Genomic DNA, 22472 nt, shown 5'->3' on the forward strand with positions numbered 1-22472 from the left:
TGGTTAAATCTTCAGACACTATTATATCAGATCCGACAGCCATTTGCGCCGAATTTATGCAGTTTTACAAATCCCTATATACAGCAGAGCCAGATAACGTGGAGACAGGTAAATCCTTTCTGCATGACGCTCAGCTTCCTGTCCTCTCTCGAGAGGACAGGGACCTTCTCGAGATGTCTATAACTGAGGAAGAGATACTCACAACTATCAAATCTTTACCAAACGGCAAGAGCCCAGGCCCTGATGGCTTTGGGGCTGAATATTATAAATTACTTAATGCTGAACTCACACCCACTCTAGCCAAATTATATAATCATATCTTTACCTCCGGAACTATACCCTTATACTTCAATGAGGCACGGATAATCGTAATACCCAAGCCGGGTAAAGATCCCTCCCTCGTGGGTTCCTATCGCCCTATCTCATTTCTTAACCATGACTTCAAATTGCTTACCAAACTAATGGCCAACCGTCTACAGTCTTGTCTGCCTCATCTCATTTCCCCGGCCCAGTTAGGCTTTATTAAAGGCAGACAATCTGTACAAGGTATTAGATCGGCGATAGCTGCTATTTCCCATACCCGCCTTCATAATTTGGAAGACAATATTCTTATTAATCTAGATGCCGAAAAGGCCTTCGATAAAATCGCTTGGCCACACCTTTTTAGAGTGCTCTCCCATCAGCAATTTGGCACTAATTTCTGTAGTCTAATGCGGACCCTCTGCACTGCTCCGATGGCCCAGGTGGTAGTTAATAATGTGGCCTTGTGAAGATACGGGGTTCTTCTAATCACTCAGACACAGAGCCGATGAAACCAGAGTGATGGTTTATTTCTCACAGCACACAGGAATAGATAATTCACAGGAAGCAGAAGTAAATATAGCCCAGAAACAGTATACAGGTAGCAGTCCAGATAGTAAGTCCCAGTAGAGGATTTAGGTCCACAGCAATTCCGTGCAGAAGTTCCAGATAAACAAGTCCATACAGCAGAACTATCACTGAGTCCACACAGCAGTGATAGCAGATTAGTCCATGCAGTAGTAGTAAGTACATATAACTCCACACAGCACTGTTGATGCGTTCCACAAGGTACCCTGGCAGAGAATCACCCCTTAGCCAAAGTCCTGCGACTAACATGAGGAGCTGACCTGCGCAACCTCTTTTAAAACCTTCCAAATGCCCATCATGCCGCACTCACCTGGGGAGGAGACGCAGGTTCCTGATTGGTGGGACCCCACCTTAGGTATTTCCCTACTCCCTCCCACAGCTGCCCTTCTCCTGCTGACCACATGCTGGGTCAGGCTCTGAGTTGTCTGTGAGAGACCAGGATGGGACAGGGGACAGTAAACAGAAGGAACAATGACAGGGAAATTGGTTTAAGTCCTGATTGTCCCCTGTGGAGGAGAAGCTTCAAAGAGACATTACCTGGTCCTCAAATGTATTTCCTGTGTGACCATATAAGGATCATAGATGGACTCAATAGGCATGGCAATGATAACCTGTAGTAACCTCATACCAGACTGGCATTCTCCTACAAGAACATAACATGACAGCACTAGGTGCCAGGTCACAGCACACCTGTATTTACCTGGGTAAGATTATAGTACAGAATATATAGGGTAATGGATGAACACACACATGGGGTAATAGTGACACAAGCCAGAGAGACATGGGAACAGAAGGAATAAAAAGTACATTAAACGCTATACAGATTGAAACACCACAAATACAGTATTAGCCCCCCCTATATCTTTACATTCCTTCCCCTACTTTTTATTTCTGTTCTTAAGTGTTGAGGAAACATTACCACCCAGGAGCGGTGGGTGCAGGGGAGAGAATATCATGTGTGTGTACCACCTGAGTCCCACAGGGTGATGTCACACCAGACCCATGTGGTAAGAGGCAGTAATGTTAGACAACCAGCAAGGACAATATTACAATATGACACATTCATTTTCACCAGCAGGGGATTTAGCAATTCAGATGTTGGGTATCCCCACTCCGCAACATTGCAAACTTTTACACCCGGCCCACCTAGTGGGTGTACTAATACCTGTGCCTCTGGCACAACGGGGCAGGGAGTACCTTCCACCTCCCCCCCTTGCACAAGGAACAGCTGCCTAAAGGCAGGCCAATGTTGGGGTTCTGCCCCCAGCACTTCCGCAACTCTGTCCAGTCCTTCCTTCCTCAAACCCCAACTAGGGGGCTGGCAAATTTCCGTACAGCACGTGGTCTCAATACCTAGTGCTGAGGATGGACCCTTCATCAGAAACAATTCAGCTGGTGGCTGCAGGGGAGTCACCAGCACAGGCTGGTCCTGTGCCCGCGCTCCCCCCTCAAAAGCCAGTATCTCACCTGCAGCTCCTTCTGCGCACACCTCCTCCTGGATAACCTCCTCCCCCGCCAGTCCTGTGCGCTTGGTAGCTGGTGGGGTACCAGTCAGGGTTTTAACAACTGAAGCTTCCACAATTATCTCCACAACTTGCTCTTGCTCTGCAGATGGAAGGGGTGTGGGTGGCACTGTGCCTTCACCCTGGTAAAGGAGACGAGATAGCAAGCGGCATCTCCCAACCTCCACTTGATCTGTAGTTGCTTGGATCTGGCTTATGGCAGGCACATCCCTCGGCACATAGTTACAGTCCACACTGTCACAGGTATTACGGTGGTGCAACACATCCTTTTCTGGTTCCTGCTCTGATATTATGTTACCAGTCTCTGCTACCAATGTCACTGTTGAATCACAGGGTACGTACCAGTATTCACATCGCAGCTCCTCATTCCCCAAATCGTTAAAATGGAATAATCCTCCATAAACTTCTTGTGGAGTTAGGGTAGCAGGAGATACACAGGGCATGTTCTCATCAGCCTTCCTCAGTGAAATGAATGGGGCTGCCATTGCCAATCCGTCGCGATGAGCCTCCCCCAGCTGAATAAGCTGGGCATCCTGGAGCAAGAGGCCATCCGTGACTGGTATGTTTGTAGTCGGGGAGTGGAACAATACTCCCCCATCCATGGTGATCTCTTGGGCACAGTCTTCATTGATTCCCTGGCAGCTGGTTACTAGGTCTACATCTTCCACCTCAGCAAAAGGGAAGGTGTAGCACAGCTCCTCCTGGGATGTCTGTATTGTGGGCATAGCCTTCACTTCAGCGCTAGCCTCTCCCAGCATAGTACACCAGGCAACTGCTTCCCTTGGGTGTGGGAGAAGCTGTTGCAGACGGTGCCTTTCTGCATCCACCCTGCAACACTGGTCTAGCCATGCTGGGGTATCCAGGAGCCCCCGATCCATTGCCTCTTCCTCTGCCACAATGAAGCACTCCTCCAGACACTCCAGCTGTTCCCACACACTCATCCCTGGGCCGAGACGAAGGATCCACGTCCGGTAATCGGTGAACGCTTTTGTTGGATCCCGCTGATCCTGGAGAATAAGCTGGAGGATTTCCCTGCGAGTGCAGAATTGGAAAGGGATGCCTCGCAGCTGGCATTCTGCTATCAGCTCCTCCATGCTCATTTCTTCCAATGTGGTTATGGGCCCCGCTGACAAGGACTTTGCTCCCTTGGTAACAGGCACTTGCAAGGCGGACCCCTCAGTCATCTGCCTGGGTTGCAGCGGCCCCATTTTGGATATTTCCTCTGGCTCTAGCCCAGAAGATAATTGATTCTGGACTTGCCCTTCAGCCTCAGAATATTGACTTCTCTGCATCATTTGGGTCACTGTAGCAATCACTTCCTCTGTGAATTCTACAAACTCTGGCTCCCCCAGCAGATTCCATGAGGCTGCCTCACTTTTACAGTGCAGGAATGCATCCCCCAGGTAACACAACTTGTCCTGTATGCTGGATACTCTCCAGCCACTGATCATCCGCATAGCTTCATTCCAGTACTCCCAAATGTACTGCATCTTTATAGCAATCAATAACAGATCCGGCTTACCAGCCTGCCGATACACCGACACACCTCCATCCGCGAGCTCCACTGCCCTGGGAGACTTGAGGCGTTCATTTTCTTTCCTTGGAAACATTTTATTTTGCACAGGACTGACACCTGCTCACTTGTTACCACCTCACTGCAGATCCTCTTGCATTACATATGGCCTGATCCTCTGTTCTCTGCTGGGCCTTCACGCTTCCTGCGGTCGTTGTTTGGTGTCTGAATGATCCCACTGCTGCCGCCAAATGTGAAGATACGGGGTTCTTCTAATCACTCAGACACAGAGCCGATGAAACCAGAGTGATGGTTTATTTCTCACAGCACACAGGAATAGATAATTCACAGGAAGCAGAAGTAAATATAGCCCAGAAACAGTATACAGGTAGCAGTCCAGATAGTAAGTCCCAGTAGAGGATTTAGGTCCACAGCAATTCCGTGCAGAAGTTCCAGATAAACAAGTCCATACAGCAGAACTATCACTGAGTCCACACAGCAGTGATAGCAGATTAGTCCATGCAGTAGTAGTAAGTACATATAACTCCACACAGCACTGTTGATGGGTTCCACAAGGTACCCTGGCAGAGAATCACCCCTTAGCCAAAGTCCTGCGACTAACATGAGGAGCTGACCTGCGCAACCTCTTTTAAAACCTTCCAAATGCCCATCATGCCGCACTCACCTGGGGAGGAGACGCAGGTTCCTGATTGGTGGGACCCCACCTTAGGTATTTCCCTACTCCCTCCCACAGCTGCCCTTCTCCTGCTGACCACATGCTGGGTCAGGCTCTGAGTTGTCTGTGAGAGACCAGGATGGGACAGGGGACAGTAAACAGAAGGAACAATGACAGGGAAATTGGTTTAAGTCCTGATTGTCCCCTGTGGAGGAGAAGCTTCAAAGAGACATTACCTGGTCCTCAAATGTATTTCCTGTGTGACCATATAAGGATCATAGATGGACTCAATAGGCATGGCAATGATAACCTGTAGTAACCTCATACCAGACTGGCATTCTCCTACAAGAACATAACATGACAGCACTAGGTGCCAGGTCACAGCACACCTGTATTTACCTGGGTAAGATTATAGTACAGAATATATAGGGTAATGGATGAACACACACATGGGGTAATAGTGACACAAGCCAGAGAGACATGGGAACAGAAGGAATAAAAAGTACATTAAACGCTATACAGATTGAAACACCACAAATACAGTATTAGCCCCCCCTATATCTTTACAGGCCTCCTCTTCCTTTTTTCTTGAGAGAGGCACCAGACAAGGATGCCCTCTCTCCCCTTTGCTTTTTAATTTGGCCTTGGAACCTTTTAGTCGTTATATCCAACTACTACCTGGGTTTAGAGGCATTGTTATTGGGGATCGCGAACTCAAAATTATAGCCTTCGCAGATGACCTACTTATATGTACCTCTGACCCTAAACGCTCCCTTCCTGTATTGGTAGAGGCAATTGACAGATTTTTGTCTTTTGCTGGCTTCTCCATTAACTTTGCCAAGTCTGAAGCCCTGGCCATATTTGGCCAGGCGAGACTGGGTTGGATTAGACCCTTCCCGTTTAGATGGGCCCCCTCGCATATCACCTTTTTAGGAGTGGCTCTACCACAACATCTCTCCACCCTCTATGCACGTAATATTACCCCGATCATACATAAAATACAGACTGAACTTAGCCTATGGCAAAACCTTCCCCTTAATATTTTAGGGAGATGCAACCTGTTTAAAATGGCAAGCTTCCCGAAACTCCTGTATATTCTCCAAATGACTCCCATTCTTCTCACTAACTCCGACTTTTCTTTACTTAATACCTTGCTTTCCAAGTTTATATGGAACCGTAAGCGCCCCAGGATAAGTTAAAAAAAAATGTTGCAATCTGTGCGCCAAGGGGGCGTAAACCTCCCAAACATTAAACAATACAATCTAGCGTGCTTACTACGTTTCGCTATGGATTGGCTCAGTGGCAACGATGTATTCACAGATACCAAGTTAGAATCTCAGCTTTGTGCTCCTCTTTCTCTTGCTTACCTCCTACATGCCCGGCCCTCTCAAATAAAATCTTCCCAATTTGATAACCCGCTATTGTCTTCCACTATTAAGGCGTGGAAAATGGCTAGGAAAGCTCTTGGTCTCAAATATTATTACTCAGTATCTCTACCTTTGCTTGGAAACCTGGAGTTCCAAAATGGTACTGCCTCTTTGCCTTTAGGTGCTTGGTGCTCCTCTGGTTTAAAGACTCTACGTAATCTGATGACACCTACTCACACCCCTTTGCCATTCCAGGAGGCTATTGAGAAATATGCAATTTCACCCCTACATGGATTTTACTACTCCCAGGCTATACATTATCTTACATCCGTTCTCCCTCACCTCACGGGAAAAGACTTTGTTAACCCCTTAGACTCCCTTTTACGCTCCAACACATACTCCATATCTTCTATCTATGCGCGCATCCGCACTGAACTGGACCCCCACACTGATTTTCCTGATCTGGCTAAATGGATCTCCCAAGTTCCTACATTCACAGTAGACACCCTATTAGATACCTTTTTTATGACCCTTAAATTAATACCGGCTAGTATATATCAGGAAATGGCCTATAAACTGCTACACAGGGCATATATTTCGCCTAAACAAGGTTTTCTAATGGGTATATCAGATAGGGCCGGATGTAATAAATGCTCAACGGTAGAAGCTGACCTTTTCCATTGTCTCTGGGCCTGCCCTGTCATTCAAAAATTCTGGCATACCTTACACAATTATGGCACCTCAACGCTAGGCATCCCCTTTCAATGCACTGGGCCCTCTTTGGTCATCTGTCGGACCAACCTGGAATTCCACGCACTGATAAAAAATTGATAGTGTTACTTTCAGCAGTGGGGAAAAAAGCTATATTGCAACAGTGGATCCATCCTACCTCTCCTACTCTCCCTATGGCTACTTCTAGGTTACTCTTCTTATTTAATATGGACTGGCTGGAGGCCTCTATCCACAAGGAAACCCTGACTCCTGCACTCTTTAAGTGCTGGGATAAATACATTTGTACCCTCCCTCCCCACACTAAACTAGCAATACATAAATGTTTCCAATCTAACTTTTGGTACTCTCTCCGACAACTTGATAGCCAAACTTCTCTAACTGACTGAGCCTCCTATCTTCCCCTCTCCCTCTTCTTCATCCGTACTTCCCTCTCCACACACTTTTTCTTTTCTTTCCCCTCTCTTCTTATTTCTTCTGTTTCTTCCCTGGCGGATTGGATGGACACTTCTATGGACGGATCGGTGGCCTGTGGCTCTTGGTAGGTGTTTTTGCTTATTTTTGTTCTAACGTTTTTGTGATGTTCTTTTTTACCTCTTATTTTTCTTTATTTGAACTGCCGGAATTGAGTTTCAGTTTTTAGTCAGTCATATTCAGTCCCATTCTCAATATATTATAGCCTGACCGTCGCTCATCTGGTGGTTTACAGTTTGTTCTTGTTGATTGTTTTGGAAAATTGGAAAATTTCCTCCACCTACTCATATATGCTGTGTACTTTTACCTTTCTTATCTGCTTACTTTGATGTCGATATGTCTGATATGTATGCGGTTTTTTCCTTATTTCTGTACCATGTTTTGGAGGTATTTAATAAACATATTTGGAAAAAAAAAAGATGCACTTAATAAACTACAGCTCCCAGCAGCCTTTAGGGCTGGAATGCTTCGGAGCTAAAGGCTTCTGGGAGCTGTAGTTTATTTACTGCTTCCCTGTAATGCGGTGCGTTGTGACACTGGTGCTAACAATAGTGACTGGCTGGCAGAACTGAGTGACTGGCTGAATCAATGTAAAAGGTGAGAGTGTTGTGCAGTGTCAGTGACACTGCACACAGGCCCGGCGCAAGCTGCTCAGCAAACGGATTCAGTGCAGGGAGGCACCAGGAAGGAGAGGCATTCTCCCTGCTCTGCATCCCTGTGCTGAGCTGCTGCTATCCCTGCTGCCGCTGCCGGCTGCTGTCACACATGCAGCGGCACCAGCTGCACAAAACCTCCTCTCCCCCTCGGCATCGGCAGCACAAAGCCTCTTCTCTATCCCCGCTCCCCTGTGTGACATTCAGTGGCCGGGCGGGAGCCAAAGGGGGCGGACCTAGATGGGAATAAGGGGCTGCACTAGACGGGGCCATGCTGCAGCAGGAGGATGAGCTGCTACAGCTTCGGCCAGCTAGACTTCATTAGGTAAGTGTCTGGAAAGAGAGTGTGTATGTGTGTGTGTGTGTGTGTGTGTGTGTGTGTGTATATACAGTGTCTGTGTATACTGTATATATGTGTGACTGTGTATGTGTGTAATGTATGTACAGTATGTATGTGTGTGTTTATATATATATATATATATATATATGTGTGTGTGTGTATGTGTATGTGTGACTGCGGCATTACGTGTGTAAGCGGTACTGGTACAGGGGGCATTACGTGTGTAAGCAGCATTTCTACAGGGGGCATTACGTGTGTAAGTGGCACTGGTACAGGGGGTACAAACAGAAAAAAGGTTTGTAGGCGCTGAGCAGGGTCGTGCAAATATAACACTGATAATGGCAGCCACTTGGTAAGGAGGTAGCCGGCCTCCTAAGAATAAAACAACTTAGAGCAAACCACCAAGTAGGCGCACAGTACCAATGATGTTGATTATTCACATTTTGCTCCAAGGAAACAGTATTTAAATCTGGACACCTCTATGGTCATAGACGCTCATTACATCATTTTGCAGGATTTCATTTCCACTTGAACTGTTTGATATGGAATTAATGTGAGAGATTAACCCTATCCTACAGAGACGGGCTCTCCCGTATTTCAGCGTCCCTTTCACATATTAATACACCTTATGTGTGTATTAGAGGCTTATAATACCTCAGTTATATGCTCTGTGTATTGTTGTGGTCTTTTAATGAGTCTGTTATTGTTTTTATGTCAATAAATTGTTTTTTATCAACATCATTGGTACTGTGCGCCTACTTGGTAGTTTGCTCTAAGCTGGTACAGGGGGTGTTACATGTGTAAGCGGCACTGCTAGAGGGGGCGTTACGTGTGTAAGCAGCACTGGTACAGGGGGGTGTTAAGTGTGTAAGTATCACAGGTATAGTGGGTGTTACGTGTCTAAGCGGCACAGATATAGAGCCATTACGTGTCTAAGCGTCACTGGTACAGAGGACATTACATGTCTAAGCGGCACTGGTACAGAGGGCGTTACGTTTGTAAGCATCACTGCTACGGGGGGCGTTACGTGTGTAAGCGTCACTGGTACAGGGGGGCGTTACGTGTGTAAGCGTCACTGGTACAGGGGGCGTTACGTGTGTAAGCGTCACTGGTACAGGGGGCGTTACGTGTGTAAGCATCACTGGTACAGGGGGCGTTACGTGTGTAAGCATCACTGGTACAGGGGGCGTTACGTGTGTAAGCGTCACTGGTACAGGGGGCGTTACGTGTGTAAGCATCACTGGTACAGGGAGCATTACATGTCTAAGCGGCACTGGTACAGAGGGCGTTACGTTTGTAAGCGTCACTGCTATGGGGGGCGTTACGTGTGTAAGCGTCAATGCTACAGGGGGGCGTTACGTGTGTAAGCGTCACTGGTACAGGGGGGCGTTACGTGTGTAAGCGTCACTGGTACAGGGGGCGTTACGTGTGTAAGCATCACTGGTACAGGGGGCGTTACGTGTGTAAGCATCACTGGTACAGGGGGCGTTACGTGTGTAAGCGTCGCTGGTACAGGGTGCGTTACGTGTGTAAGCATCACTGGTACAGGGTGCGTTACGTGTGTAAGCATCACTGGTACAGGGGGCGTTACTTGTGTAAGCATCCCTGGTACAGGGGGGTGTTGCATGTGTAAGCGGAACTGGTACAGGGGGCGTTACATGTGTAAGCATCACTGGTACACGGAGCATTACGTATGTAAGCATGACTGGTACAGGGGGCTGTTACGTGTGTAAGCGTCACTGGTACAGGGGGCGTTACATGTGTAAGCGGAACTGTTACAGGGGGCGTTATGTGTGTAAGCATCACTGGTTCAGGGGGCATTATGTGTCTAAGCGGCACATAAACAGGGGCGTTATGTGTCTAAGTGTCACTGGTACAGACGGCGTTACGTGTGTAAGCGTCACTGCTACAGGGGGCGTTACGTGTGTAAGCGTCACTGCTAAAGGGGACGTTACATGTGTAAGTGTCACTGGTACAGGGGGGCGTTATGTGTGTAAGGATCACTGGTACAGGGGGGGCGTTACATGTGTAAGCGTCACTGCTACAGGGGGGGGCGTTACATGTGTAAGCGTCACTGGTACAGGGGGCGTTATGTGTGTAAGCGTCACTGGTACAGGGGGTGTTGCGTGTGTAAGCTACACTGGTACAGGGGGGGGCATTACATGTGTAAGCGTCATTGCTACAGGGGGCGTTTACATGTGTAAGCTGCACTGGTACAGGGGGCGTTACGTGTATAAGCATCACTGCTACAGGGGGTGTTACTTGTGTATGGTCACTGGTGCAGGGGTGCGTTACATGTGTAAGCGTCACTGGTACAGGGGGCATTACATGTGTAAGTGTCTCTGGTACAGGGGGCGTTACATGTGTAAGTGTCTCTGGTACAGGGGGCGTTACATGTGTAAGTGTCTCTACTACAGGGGGTATTATGTGCGCTGTGCCTTTGTAAAGTATGCAAGGGTGCAAATTTATAGTTTGCAGGGGGCGCCGAACACCCTAGCACCGGCCCTGACTGCACACCCACTGCACTGCACAGCACTGTCATTGATTCAGCGTCCAGACATTAACCTCTGCGATATTACCCACTCTATCCATTACATTAGCCATCTCGGGGCTTCCAGGCTGGCAGCCCAGGTGCTGTGTTGTGGAGTCAGGGCCTCTGGGGTCTGGGCACGGCTGTGGCGGGGAGGCACATCTGTGACATCACACGCAGAGGAGGCTCCGGGGCTCAGAGAGTATTTGGCGCAGGGAGGGCTATGAAAGCCTTCTGCTGCGCCACTTTCATACACATCTATGCCGGTGGCTGCGGCAGCTTTTGCTCCACCTGCGCTGCGGCTAGGGAGTGGGAATTGGTGATGCCGGAGGGGGCAGGCGTACTGGCAGCAGGACATAGGACGCTGCAGTAAAAGGATTCCCCCCCCCCCCCCCCTATCTGCAGCACAGAGACTTGTTGCAGATGCAGAGGCATACCCTCCAGCAGTACCTTTTTGGCAGGTATAGTCCCTTTTTTTATGGTCTGTACCGATTTTTGACTCTCCAAGCTTCCATTAGAAGTACAGGAAAAGGGGCGAGGCCACGCGGCTGTACCTGTGGCCATGCCCCCTTTTCGAATTTGTATAAATATTTATGTGTAAATTGTTGGTGGGTATGTTGCTGCAGATGCAGTGGGCCTATTTTGGGGTGTGGGGTTGGAGCTGCAACTCCATCAGTCCCATTGCTAATCCTGCTCTGTGAAAACACAGCAGGCAAAGGGCAGAGCCTCCCATTGAATGTAACCTGTGTGGGAGGGCGTTTCTCACCCAATCAGCTGTGGACTGGGTGTGATAGACCTGCCACTAACCCAATGAGAGCTCCTAGCCATGCCCATCATTATACACACAGGCACAAAGTCATAGATCTGGGCTATTATACAGGAGATTTTATATATATATATATATATATAATTTATCATATACAGTTTATATATTTGTTGTGACTGGCACCTTCAGACCCTTTTGTTTACTTCTTTAATTAAATTGGTGAATTTATTGTGTACAGAGATTAGTACATTGCTCCTCTGCTGATCATAATGAGAAAAGGTGAAACATTTCATGGCCTCAGAGGGGTTATAGCTACCGACATCACTTCCACCTGTGTTGCTTTGCTTCTCAGGAGTCAGGGGGAAGACCCACCAAACCTTATGCACACAGCGCACACAGCAGACTAGCAAATCTAGCTTTGTAGAAAAATCTTTTTTTGAATCACAAAAAAAGAATGAATAATATTTATTTTTAGACATATAAATATCTAACACACTATCACACCAATGTTAATTATTATATACAGAATGGATTTTTTTGCTGACACAATAGCTCATGTATAGCATGTGTCCATTACTTCATCAAAACATTCCATGTTTCAATGCAAAGGTGTCAAATACATTTATAATTTTTGCATGCAGAATCGATACCGGTTGCTTTTGCATGTAGTCTACAAATGTTGGGCAGATTTATTTTTTACATTGTAATTTACTGCAGATGTGATATTGGACAGGCCTCTCTCAAATTTAAATCTCTCTGTACAATGATTCTGCCCCACCTGCAGTGTCCCATGGTTTTACTCAAGTGCAAAATGTACTTGTTGCATTTGCTTTGTTTCCACCTCGGAATCAGTCCCTACAGTAAATCTAAGATTGCCAGTAATTTATTTAACTGGCATAGATGAAGGCACCTAGTATTTTGCCAGGAAACATACATCATGACAACTATTCCAGTATGTGTCCAATGCTGGGAGACACATTACGTTTAGTTTCATAAACTCACTTTGGCTATACAGAATGTAGCATTTCTTTTATCTGAATCTTTCCCTGCAGGTCGACTTAAAGGAGAAACTTTGATTGACATCAGTGTTGGATCCTTCGTTCATCATCTTTTTGATATCAGTGAATATTTTAAAGAGATCATTATACTAAAATTAACAGAGTCATGTATTATGGAACTCAACAAATGGGTGAACACCCGCACTGGGGCTTTTAATTGGAATCATGCATTTAAGATTGTTACCGAGCTGAAAGGCATCAGGTAAAATATGAGTATAAACAATCTGTATGTATATATATAAATATATATCAATATATCAATATATATATATATCAATATATCAATATATATCAATATATATCAATATATATATATATATCAATATATATATATATATATATATATATATACAGTGGGGATTGAAAGTTTTGGCACCCCAGGCAAAAATTCATTTTAATGTGCAAAAAGAAGCCAAGGAAAGATGGAAAAATCTCCAAAAGGCATCAAATTACAGATTAGACATTCTTATAACATGTCAAAAAAAGTTTGATTTTATTTCCATCATTTACACTTTCAAAAGAACAGAAAACAAAAAATGGCATCTGCAAAAGTTTGGGCACCCTGCAGAGTTAATACCTTGTACTGCCCCCTTTGGCAAGTATCACAGCTTGTAAACGCTTTTTGTAGCCAGCCAAGAGTCTTTCAATTCTTGTTTGAGGTATCTTCGCCCATTCTTCCTTACAAAAGTCTTCCAGTTCTTTGAGATTCCTGGGCTGTCTGTGACGCACTGCTCTTTTAAGGTCTATCCATAGATTTTCAATTATGTTTAGGTCAGGAGATTGTGAAGGCCATGGCAAAACCTTCAGTTTACGCCTCTTGATGTAATCCACCGTGGATTTTGAGGTGTGTTTAGGATCATTATCCATTTGTAAAAGCCAGCCTCTCTTTAACTTCAGCTTTTTCACAGATGGCATCAAGTTAGCGTCCAAAATTTGCAGGTATCTTATTGAATCCATTTTTCCTTCTACTTGTGAAATGTTCCCTGTGCCACTGGCTGCAATACAACCCCAAAGCATGATTGATCCACCCCCATGCTTAACAGTTGGACAGAGGTTCTTTTCATTAAATTCTGTGCCCTTCCTTCTCAAAATGTACCTTTGCTCATTGCGGCCAAAAAGTTATATTTTAACCTCATCGGTCCACAGAACTTTATTCCAAAATGCAGCAGGCTTGTCTATATGTTCATTTGCAAACTTCAAATGCTGATTTTTGTGGTGAGGACGTAGAAGAGGTTTTCTTCTGATGACTCTTCCATGAAGACCATATTTGTACAAGTATCTCTTTATAGTGGAATAGTGTACCACAACTCCAGTGTCTGCCAGATCTTCCTGGAGGGATCGTGCAGTCAAACGTGGATTTTGACTTGCTTTTCTCACAATCCTGCGAGCTGTTCTGTCTGATATTTTTCTTGGTCTTCCTGATCTTGCTTTAACTTCCACTGTTCCTGATGACTGCCATTTCTTTATTACATTCTGAACAGAGGATATGGGCATCTGATAACGCTTTGCTATCTTCTTATAGCCTTCTCCTGCTTTGTGAGTTTCAACTATTCTCAGTTTCAGTGTTCTACACAACTGCTTAGAGGAACCCATGGTGCTGATTGTTGGAGCAAGGTCAGATGAGTCTGGGCTTTTAAAACCTTTGAGATTGACATCACCTGGTCTTTCCAGACGATGATTGAGAACAATCCATGACACTGCCAGGTCTCAGCTGTCCAAAGGGGGCAGTACAAGGTATTAACTCTGCAGGGTGCCCAAACTTTTGCAGACAATATTTTTTGCTTTCTGTTCTTTTGAAAGTGTAAATGATGGAAATAAAATCAAACTTTTTTTTGACATGTTATAAGAATATTTAATCTATAATTTGATGCCTTTTGGAGATTTTTCCATCTTTCCTTGGCTTCTTTTTGCACATTAAAATTAATTTTTGCCAGGGGTGCCCAAACTTTCAAACCCCAGTGTATATATATGTATATATATATATATATATATGTAGGTATGTATGTGTGTATGTATCAGTGATGTGTTGTGGGGTGAGGATGTATGTACGTACGTACTTACGTGTGTGTGTGTGTGTGTGTGTGTGTGTGTGTTTCAGCATAACTCTGGAATGCCTGGAGCAATTTACACCAAACTTGGTACCCATATGGCTTACAGTATGGAAAAAAAATACTGTGGGAGTAAGACACCCCTAGCACCCCTAGGGGTGGGGGTGGGAAGGGTGTGACATGTAAAAATCTATAGTTGTCGGGGTTGCTGAGATGGATACTGACACTCCCGATGCAATCTCAGTCTAGGTTCAGCACCCATCAGCATGGGGGGTGAGAAGGAGTAGTGAACTTAAACATGAATATGGCGTAATCACAATAGTCTTATTGCTTTAAGATTTCCATGAGCGAAGCTTGGACTGTCAGCCCAGCATATACAGCACTGAGCAGGGCAGCATCAGAGGTGGGACGGGCAGAGAACGAGGTGGATTATTCTCCTCAGCATCAGCATTTTTACAGCATCAATCCGGGGAAGCCCAGAGGTGCGGCCTGACAAAGATAGGTATTAGTCTTTAAATTCTGTAGTAAAGCACGGATATTCAGCTAGTTAAGTATGAAAAGGAAGAGAATATGTTAAAAAAATCATAGCAAAATTTTACATAATGGATAACTGTTTTAGTTTAGAATCAAAACCATACAGTTAGATGATTATAATGAATATTCCTACAAATTCAATACTTCTAAATGTGGATGTAGCAATTCAAGGAAGAAAACAATTATCAAGACACCTTATACATAAAGAACACAGGACATGGCAGAGAACACTCAACTGCTTCACAAAAATCATTGATAGTTACAAGTAAAATTTGTATGCTCTTTCATATGTTTTTGATTTGTTTTTTTTATGGATGAGTTATAAAAGAACTGAAGAGAAACATAAAATCTGCCATGACACTAAAACCTGCAGTTTTATATAATATACTGGTTTCATTTTTTTAGTGACCCAGATTGTTCTTGTGAAAAGGAAGAAAACTTAAAGGAAACAATTAAACGTATTGTGAAATTCGACTTCAGCAACGAAAATCTCACCGATCCGGAGGTGTTACCACCAGCCGACTGTCTAATCTCAGCGTGGATGCTGGAAGCGGTCTGTCAGGACCAACAAGATTACATCAGAAACCTGAGGAAGATGTCAAAGTTCCTTAAACCTGGGGGAACACTTATTTTAATTGTAAACTTAAACTGCACATATTACATTGTTGGTAATGATAAGCTACATGTATTTAATAATAATGAAAACTTTGTAAAAAAGACCCTCACTGACGAAGGCTATGTAATTGGTTCCTGTGAGAAATTTGACAGAAAAGTTGTGAGTGACCTCATAGATCATAAGCAAGTGATGGTCCTTACTGCTATCAAAGGGAATTCTTAGGTTGACTGAGGAGTGACCATTGGCTGGATGATTCATTAAAAAGCCTCTTAATAGCTACTGATCTACTTTAACTTAGTTTTTCTTACCTTCTATAGCCCTCAGCCATTTCTAAATCTTACATACTGTAAAGCTGTCTCCTCATGTGAAATAAAGCTTACATAAGTGTAAAGCAAATGATAATTATTTTCCTCCATCTCTGCCGTCTCTGTAATAGTCTAAAATTATATATATATACAGGTTGAGTATCCCATATCCAAATATCCGAAATACGGAATATTCCGAAATACGGACTTTTTGAGTGAGAGTGAAATAGTGAAACTTTTGTTTTTTGATGGCTCAATGTACACAAACTTTGTTTAATACACACAGTTATTAAATATATTGTATTAAATGACCTTCAGGCTGTGTGTATAAGGTGTATATGAAACAAAAATGAATTGTGTGAATGTAGATACACTTTGTTTAATGCACAAAGTTATAAAAAATATTGGCTAAAATTACCTTCAGGCTGTGTGTATAAGGTGTATATAAAACATAAATGCATTCTGTGCTTAGATTTAGGTCCCATCGCCATGATATATCATTATGGTATGCAATTATTCCAAAATACGGAAAAATCCGTTCTCCAAAATACCTCTGGTCCCAAGCATTTTGGATAAGGGATACTCAACCTGTATTATATATATATATATATACATACACACACATATACACACACACACATATACACACACACACACACACACACACACACACACGTTAAAAGAAATAGGTTCTGCTATTTAGAAAAAGAAATGGACTGGCATGCACCTAAATTGCTGAATGTCCAGTGGCCAGGTTAGTTTCTCCCTGGTCTATATAATACATGAAATGGAATTGTCTAATGATACAACTTCCAAGCAGGACAGTTCTACTGAACCATTGGTTATGGTAGAAGAATTATCCTTTTTTTTTAAAAATTGGGGAAGGGGGGAGGGATGTGAGGAGATGCCAGTGCTTAAAACCTTTAGGTACACTCAGAAGAAGATGATGAGTAGCATAATGTGTTTTATGACAATAAAGTTCATTAAAAAAAAAATGTTGTTAGGCTATATGTACATGTGACTCATGACTAGTTGGGAGATATTTACTTAGAAATATGCAAAGCCCAAGCTAGTCAGTAGTTTGCTGTTGTTCTCTAACATAACTTTCTGTATAATATTTGAATATATTTCGAAGTGGAATAGTCTAATTATACAATTTCCAGGGAGAAGAGCTATACGGTACCAGTCAATATGGTGGAAGAACTACCTTTTTTTTTTAATTATTATTATTGTTGGTGGTGGGTGTGGGAAGAGGGGGGGGGGGGGGGGGGTTAGGTACCAGTACTTAGAACCTTTAAGTACACTCAGAAAAAGATGAAGAGTAGTATAATGAGTTTAATTACAATAAAGTTAATCAAAAATAGTTTTAGGCTATATGTAAATGTGACTCATGACTTTTACTTAGAAATGTGCAAAACCTAAGCCAGTCAGCTGCTTACTGTTGCTGTCTAATTTAATATATACTAACCATCAGATTTTCAGATCTACTGTTTGCAAGAAAAAGTAGAGATAAAAAAAGTGTGAAAGGTAAATATATAATGAAAGGAAAAGAGAGTGAAAAAAATAGAGTAAAGAGAAACATATAGAAAAAAATAGGGAAATGAAGAATAAGGTAAGGAGAGAGGAAGAGAGTGAGCACCTCCAAATTAACAAAAATCTCAAATAAAAATTGAAAAGAATATGTACAGTATAACCATTTGCTTGGTGGAACTGATATATGGTGGTTGTCTGGAAAAGGTCTATTACAAGGATAGATATGCTAGGTGTACGCAAGTTGATTGACAGGAAGCAGATGTTTGGGAGTGGTAACTGGCTGTTTTCTGTCCATGTTGATAAAAACACAGGCGTTCCCAAGCTTTTTCAGGGAGGGTTTGTGATGTCAGCTCCTGCCCCGATCAGCCTGTTTCATTCGCACTATAGGAGTAAGTCCTGGGTTATGCACAAACTGCACGGACTGGAAAAAACATTAGATGGTGAGTGAGTTGCAAATGGATTTGCTGCTGACTGGCGAAAGCAAAACTTTTAGCACAGTGTACGCAGACTTGCACGGGGTGGATTTTAACAGCGTTATGTGTAAGCAGTGCTACTACTGGGTAGAGATGAGCGCCTGAAATTTTTCGGGTTTTGTGTTTTGGTTTTGGGTTCGGTTCCGCGGCCGTGTTTTGGGTTCGAACGCGTTTTGGCAAAACCTCACCGAATTATTTTTGTCGGATTCGGGTGTGTTTTGGATTCGGGTGTTTTTTTCAAAAAACCCTAAAAAACAGCTTAAATCATAGAATTTGGGGGTAATTTTGATCCCAAAGTATTATTAACCTCAAAAAACATAATTTACACTCATTTTCAGCCTATTCTGAACACATCACACCTCACAATATTATTTTTAGTCCTAAAATTTGCACCGAGGTCGCTGTGTGAGTAAGATAAGCGACCCTAGTGGCCGACACAAACACCGGGCCCATCTAGGAGTGGCACTGCAGTGTCACGCAGGATGTCCCTTCCAAAAAACCCTCCCCAAACAGCACATGACGCAAAGAAAAAAAGAGGCGCAATGAGGTAGCTGTGTGAGTAAGATTAGCGACCCTAGTGGCCGACACAAACACCGGGCCCATCTAGGAGTGGCACTGCAGTGTCACGCAGGATGGCCCTTCCAAAAAACCCTCCCCAAACAGCACATGACGCAAAGAAAAAAAGAGGCGCAATGAGGTAGCTGTGTGAGTAAGATTAGCGACCCTAGTGGCCGACACAAACACCGGGCCCATCTAGGAGTGGCACTGCAGTGTCACGCAGGATGGCCCTTCCAAAAAACCCTCCCCAAACAGCACATGACGCAAAGAAAAAAAGAGGCGCAATGAGGTAGCTGACTGTGTGAGTAAGATTAGCGACCCTAGTGGCCGACACAAACACCGGGCACATCTAGGAGTGGCACTGCAGTGTCACGCAGGATGTCCCTTCCAAAAAACCCTCCCCAAACAGCACATGACGCAAAGAAAAAAAGAGGCGCAATGAGGTAGCTGTGTGAGTAAGATTAGCGACCCTAGTGGCCGACACAAACACCGGGCCCATCTAGGAGTGGCACTGCAGTGTCACGCAGGATGTCCCTTCCAAAAAACCCTCCCCAATCAGCACATGATGCAAAGAAAAAGAAAAGAAAAAAGAGGTGCAAGATGGAATTATCCTTGGGCCCTCCCACCCACCCTTATGTTGTATAAACAAAACAGGACATGCACACTTTAACCAACCCATCATTTCAGTGACAGGGTCTGCCACACGACTGTGACTGATATGACGGGTTGGTTTGGACCCCCCCCAAAAAAGAAGCAATTAATCTCTCCTTGCACAAACTGGCTCTACAGAGGCAAGATGTCCACCTCATCTTCACCCTCCGATATATCACCGTGTACATCCCCCTCCTCACAGATTATCAATTCGTCCCCACTGGAATCCACCATCTCAGCTCCCTGTGTACTTTGTGGAGGCAATTGCTGCTGGTCAATGTCTCCGCGGAGGAATTGATTATAATTCATTTTAATGAACATCATCTTCTCCACATTTTCTGGATGTAACCTCGTACGCCGATTGCTGACAAGGTGAGCGGCGGCACTAAACACTCTTTCGGAGTACACACTTGTGGGAGGGCAACTTAGGTAGAATAAAGCCAGTTTGTGCAAGGGCCTCCAAATTGCCTCTTTTTCCTGCCAGTATAAGTACGGACTGTGTGACGTGTCTACTTGGATGCGGTCACTCATATAATCCTCCACCATTCTATCAATGTTGAGAGAATCATATGCAGTGACAGTAGACGACATGTCCGTAATCGTTGTCAGGTCCTTCAGTCCGGACCAGATGTCAGCATCAGCAGTCGCTCCAGACTGCCCTGCATCACCGCCAGCGGGTGGGCTCGGAATTCTGAGCCTTTTCCTCGCACCCCCAGTTGCGGGAGAATGTGAAGGAGGAGATGTTGACAGGTCGCGTTCCGCTTGACTTGACAATTTTGTCACCAGCAGGTCTTTCAACCCCAGCAGACCTGTGTCTGCCGGAAAGAGAGATCCAAGGTAGGCTTTAAATCTAGGATCGAGCACGGTGGCCAAAATGTAGTGCTCTGATTTCAACAGATTGACCACCCGTGAATCCTTGTTAAGCGAATTAAGGGCTGCATCCACAAGTCCCACATGCCTAGCGGAATCGCTCCGTGTTAGCTCCTTCTTCAATGCCTCCAGCTTCTTCTGCAAAAGCCTGATGAGGGGAATGACCTGACTCAGGCTGGCAGTGTCTGAACTGACTTCACGTGTGGCAAGTTCAAAGGGCATCAGAACCTTGCACAACGTTGAAATCATTCTCCACTGCACTTGAGACAGGTGCATTCCATCTCCTATATCGTGCTCAATTGTATAGGCTTGAATGGCCTTTTGCTGCTCCTCCAACCTCTGAAGCATATAGAGGGTTGAATTCCACCTCGTTACCACTTCTTGCTTCAGATGATGGCAGGGCAGGTTCAGTAGTTTTTGGTGGTGCTCCAGTCTTCTGTACGTGGTGCCTGTACGCCGAAAGTGTCCCGCAATTTTTCTGGCCACCGACAGCATCTCTTGCACGCCCCTGTCGTTTTTTAAAAAATTCTGCACCACCAAATTCAAGGTATGTGCAAAACATGGGACGTGCTGGAATTTGCCCATATTTAATGCACACACAATATTGCTGGCGTTGTCCGATGCCACAAATCCACAGGAGAGTCCAATTGGGGTAAGCCATTCCGCGATGATCTTCCTCAGTTGCCGTAAGAGGTTTTCAGCTGTGTGCGTATTCTGGAAAGCGGTGATACAAAGCGTAGCCTGCCTAGGAAAGAGTTGGCGTTTGCGAGATGCTGCTACTGGTGCCGCCGCTGCTGTTCTTGCGGCGGGAGTCCATACATCTACCCAGTGGGCTGTCACAGTCATATAGTCCTGACCCTGCCCTGCTCCACTTGTCCACATGTCCGTGGTTAAGTGGACATTGGGTACAACTGCATTTTTTAGGACACTGGTGAGTCTTTTTCTGACGTCCGTGTACATTCTCGGTATCGCCTGCCTAGAGAAGTGGAACCTAGATGGTATTTGGTAACGGGGGCACACTGCCTCAATAAATTGTCTAGTTCCCTGTGAACTAACGGCGGATACCGGACGCACGTCTAACACCAACATAGTTGTCAAGGACTCAGTTATCCGCTTTGCAGTAGGATGACTGCTGTGATATTTCATCTTCCTCGCAAAGGACTGTTGAACAGTCAATTGCTTACTGGAAGTAGTACAAGTGGGCTTACGACTTCCCCTCTGGGATGACCATCGACTCCCAGCGGCAACAACAGCAGCGCCAGCAGCAGTAGGCGTTACACGCAAGGATGCATCGGAGGAATCCCAGGCAGGAAAGGACTCGTCAGACTTGCCAGTGACATGGCCTGCAGGACTATTGGCATTCCTGGGGAAGGAGGAAATTGACACTGAGGGAGTTGGTGGGGTGGTTTGCGTGAGCTTGGTTACAAGAGGAAGGGATTTACTGGTCAGTGGACTGCTTCCGCTGTCACCCAAAGTTTTTGAACTTGTCACTGACTTATTATGAATGCGCTGCAGGTGACGTATAAGGGAGGATGTTCCGAGGTGGTTAACGTCCTTACCCCTACTTATTACAGCTTGACAAAGGGAACACACGGCTTGACACCTGTTGTCCGCATTTCTGGTGAAATACCTCCACACCGAAGAGCTGATTTTTTTGGTATTTTCACCTGGCATGTCAACGGCCATATTCCTCCCACGGACAACTGGTGTCTCCCCGGGTGCCTGACTTAAACAAACCACCTCACCATCAGAATCCTCCTGGTCAATTTCCTCCCCAGCGCCAGCAACACCCATATCCTCCTCATCCTGGTGTACTTCAACACTGACATCTTCAATCTGACTATCAGGAACTGGACTGCGGGTGCTCCTTCCAGCACTTGCAGGGGGCATGCAAATAGTGGAAGGCGCATGCTCTTCACGTCCAGTGTTGGGAAGGTCAGGCATCGCAAACGACACAATTGGACTCTCCTTGTGGATTTGGGATTTCAAAGAACGCACAGTTCTTTGCGGTGCTTTTGCCAGCTTGAGTCTTTTCAGTTTTCTAGCGAGAGGCTGAGTGCTTCCATCCTCATGTGAAGCTGAACCACTAGCCATGAACATAGGCCAGGGCCTCAGCCGTTCCTTGCCACTCCGTGTGGTAAATGGCATATTGGCAAGTTTACGCTTCTCCTCCGACAATTTTATTTTAGGTTTTGGAGTCCTTTTTTTTCTGATATTTGGTGTTTTGGATTTGACATGCTCTGTACTATGACATTGGGCATCGGCCTTGGCAGACGACGTTGCTGGCATTTCATCGTCTCGGCCATGACTAGTGGCAGCAGCTTCAGCACGAGGTGGAAGTGGATCTTGATCTTTCCCTAATTTTGG

At 45.0% G+C, this 22472-nt stretch overlaps 1 protein-coding gene across 1 annotated transcript; it reads left to right on the plus strand.

The window, feature by feature from the left end:
- The first annotated feature begins 2911 nt into the window (after positions 1–2911).
- On the plus strand, positions 2912–15937 carry LOC134965347 (nicotinamide N-methyltransferase-like). Its single transcript, XM_063941817.1, has 3 exons — positions 2912–2963; positions 12512–12719; positions 15505–15937. The coding sequence occupies exons 1-3, from the start codon at positions 2912–2914 to the stop codon at positions 15935–15937; spliced, it is 693 nt and encodes a 230-aa protein (XP_063797887.1).
- Positions 15938–22472: the final 6535 nt, after the last annotated feature.

This window comes from Pseudophryne corroboree, chromosome 10 (assembly GCF_028390025.1).
Source record: "Pseudophryne corroboree isolate aPseCor3 chromosome 10, aPseCor3.hap2, whole genome shotgun sequence".
In the NCBI taxonomy this organism is placed as follows: Eukaryota; Metazoa; Chordata; class Amphibia; order Anura; family Myobatrachidae; genus Pseudophryne; species Pseudophryne corroboree.

Bases quoted from the DNA above. Each gene is read 5' to 3' on its own strand.
- LOC134965347 (XM_063941817.1), top strand. From the start codon at position 2,912: ATGAGCCTCCCCCAGCTGAATAAGCTGGGCATCCTGGAGCAAGAGGCC. The intron at 2,964-12,511 runs GTGACTGGTATG...CTTTCCCTGCAG, and splicing joins CCTGGAGCAAGAGGCCATCC to GTCGACTTAAAGGAGAAACT. The intron at 12,720-15,504 runs GTAAAATATGAG...TCATTTTTTTAG, and splicing joins ACCGAGCTGAAAGGCATCAG to TGACCCAGATTGTTCTTGTG.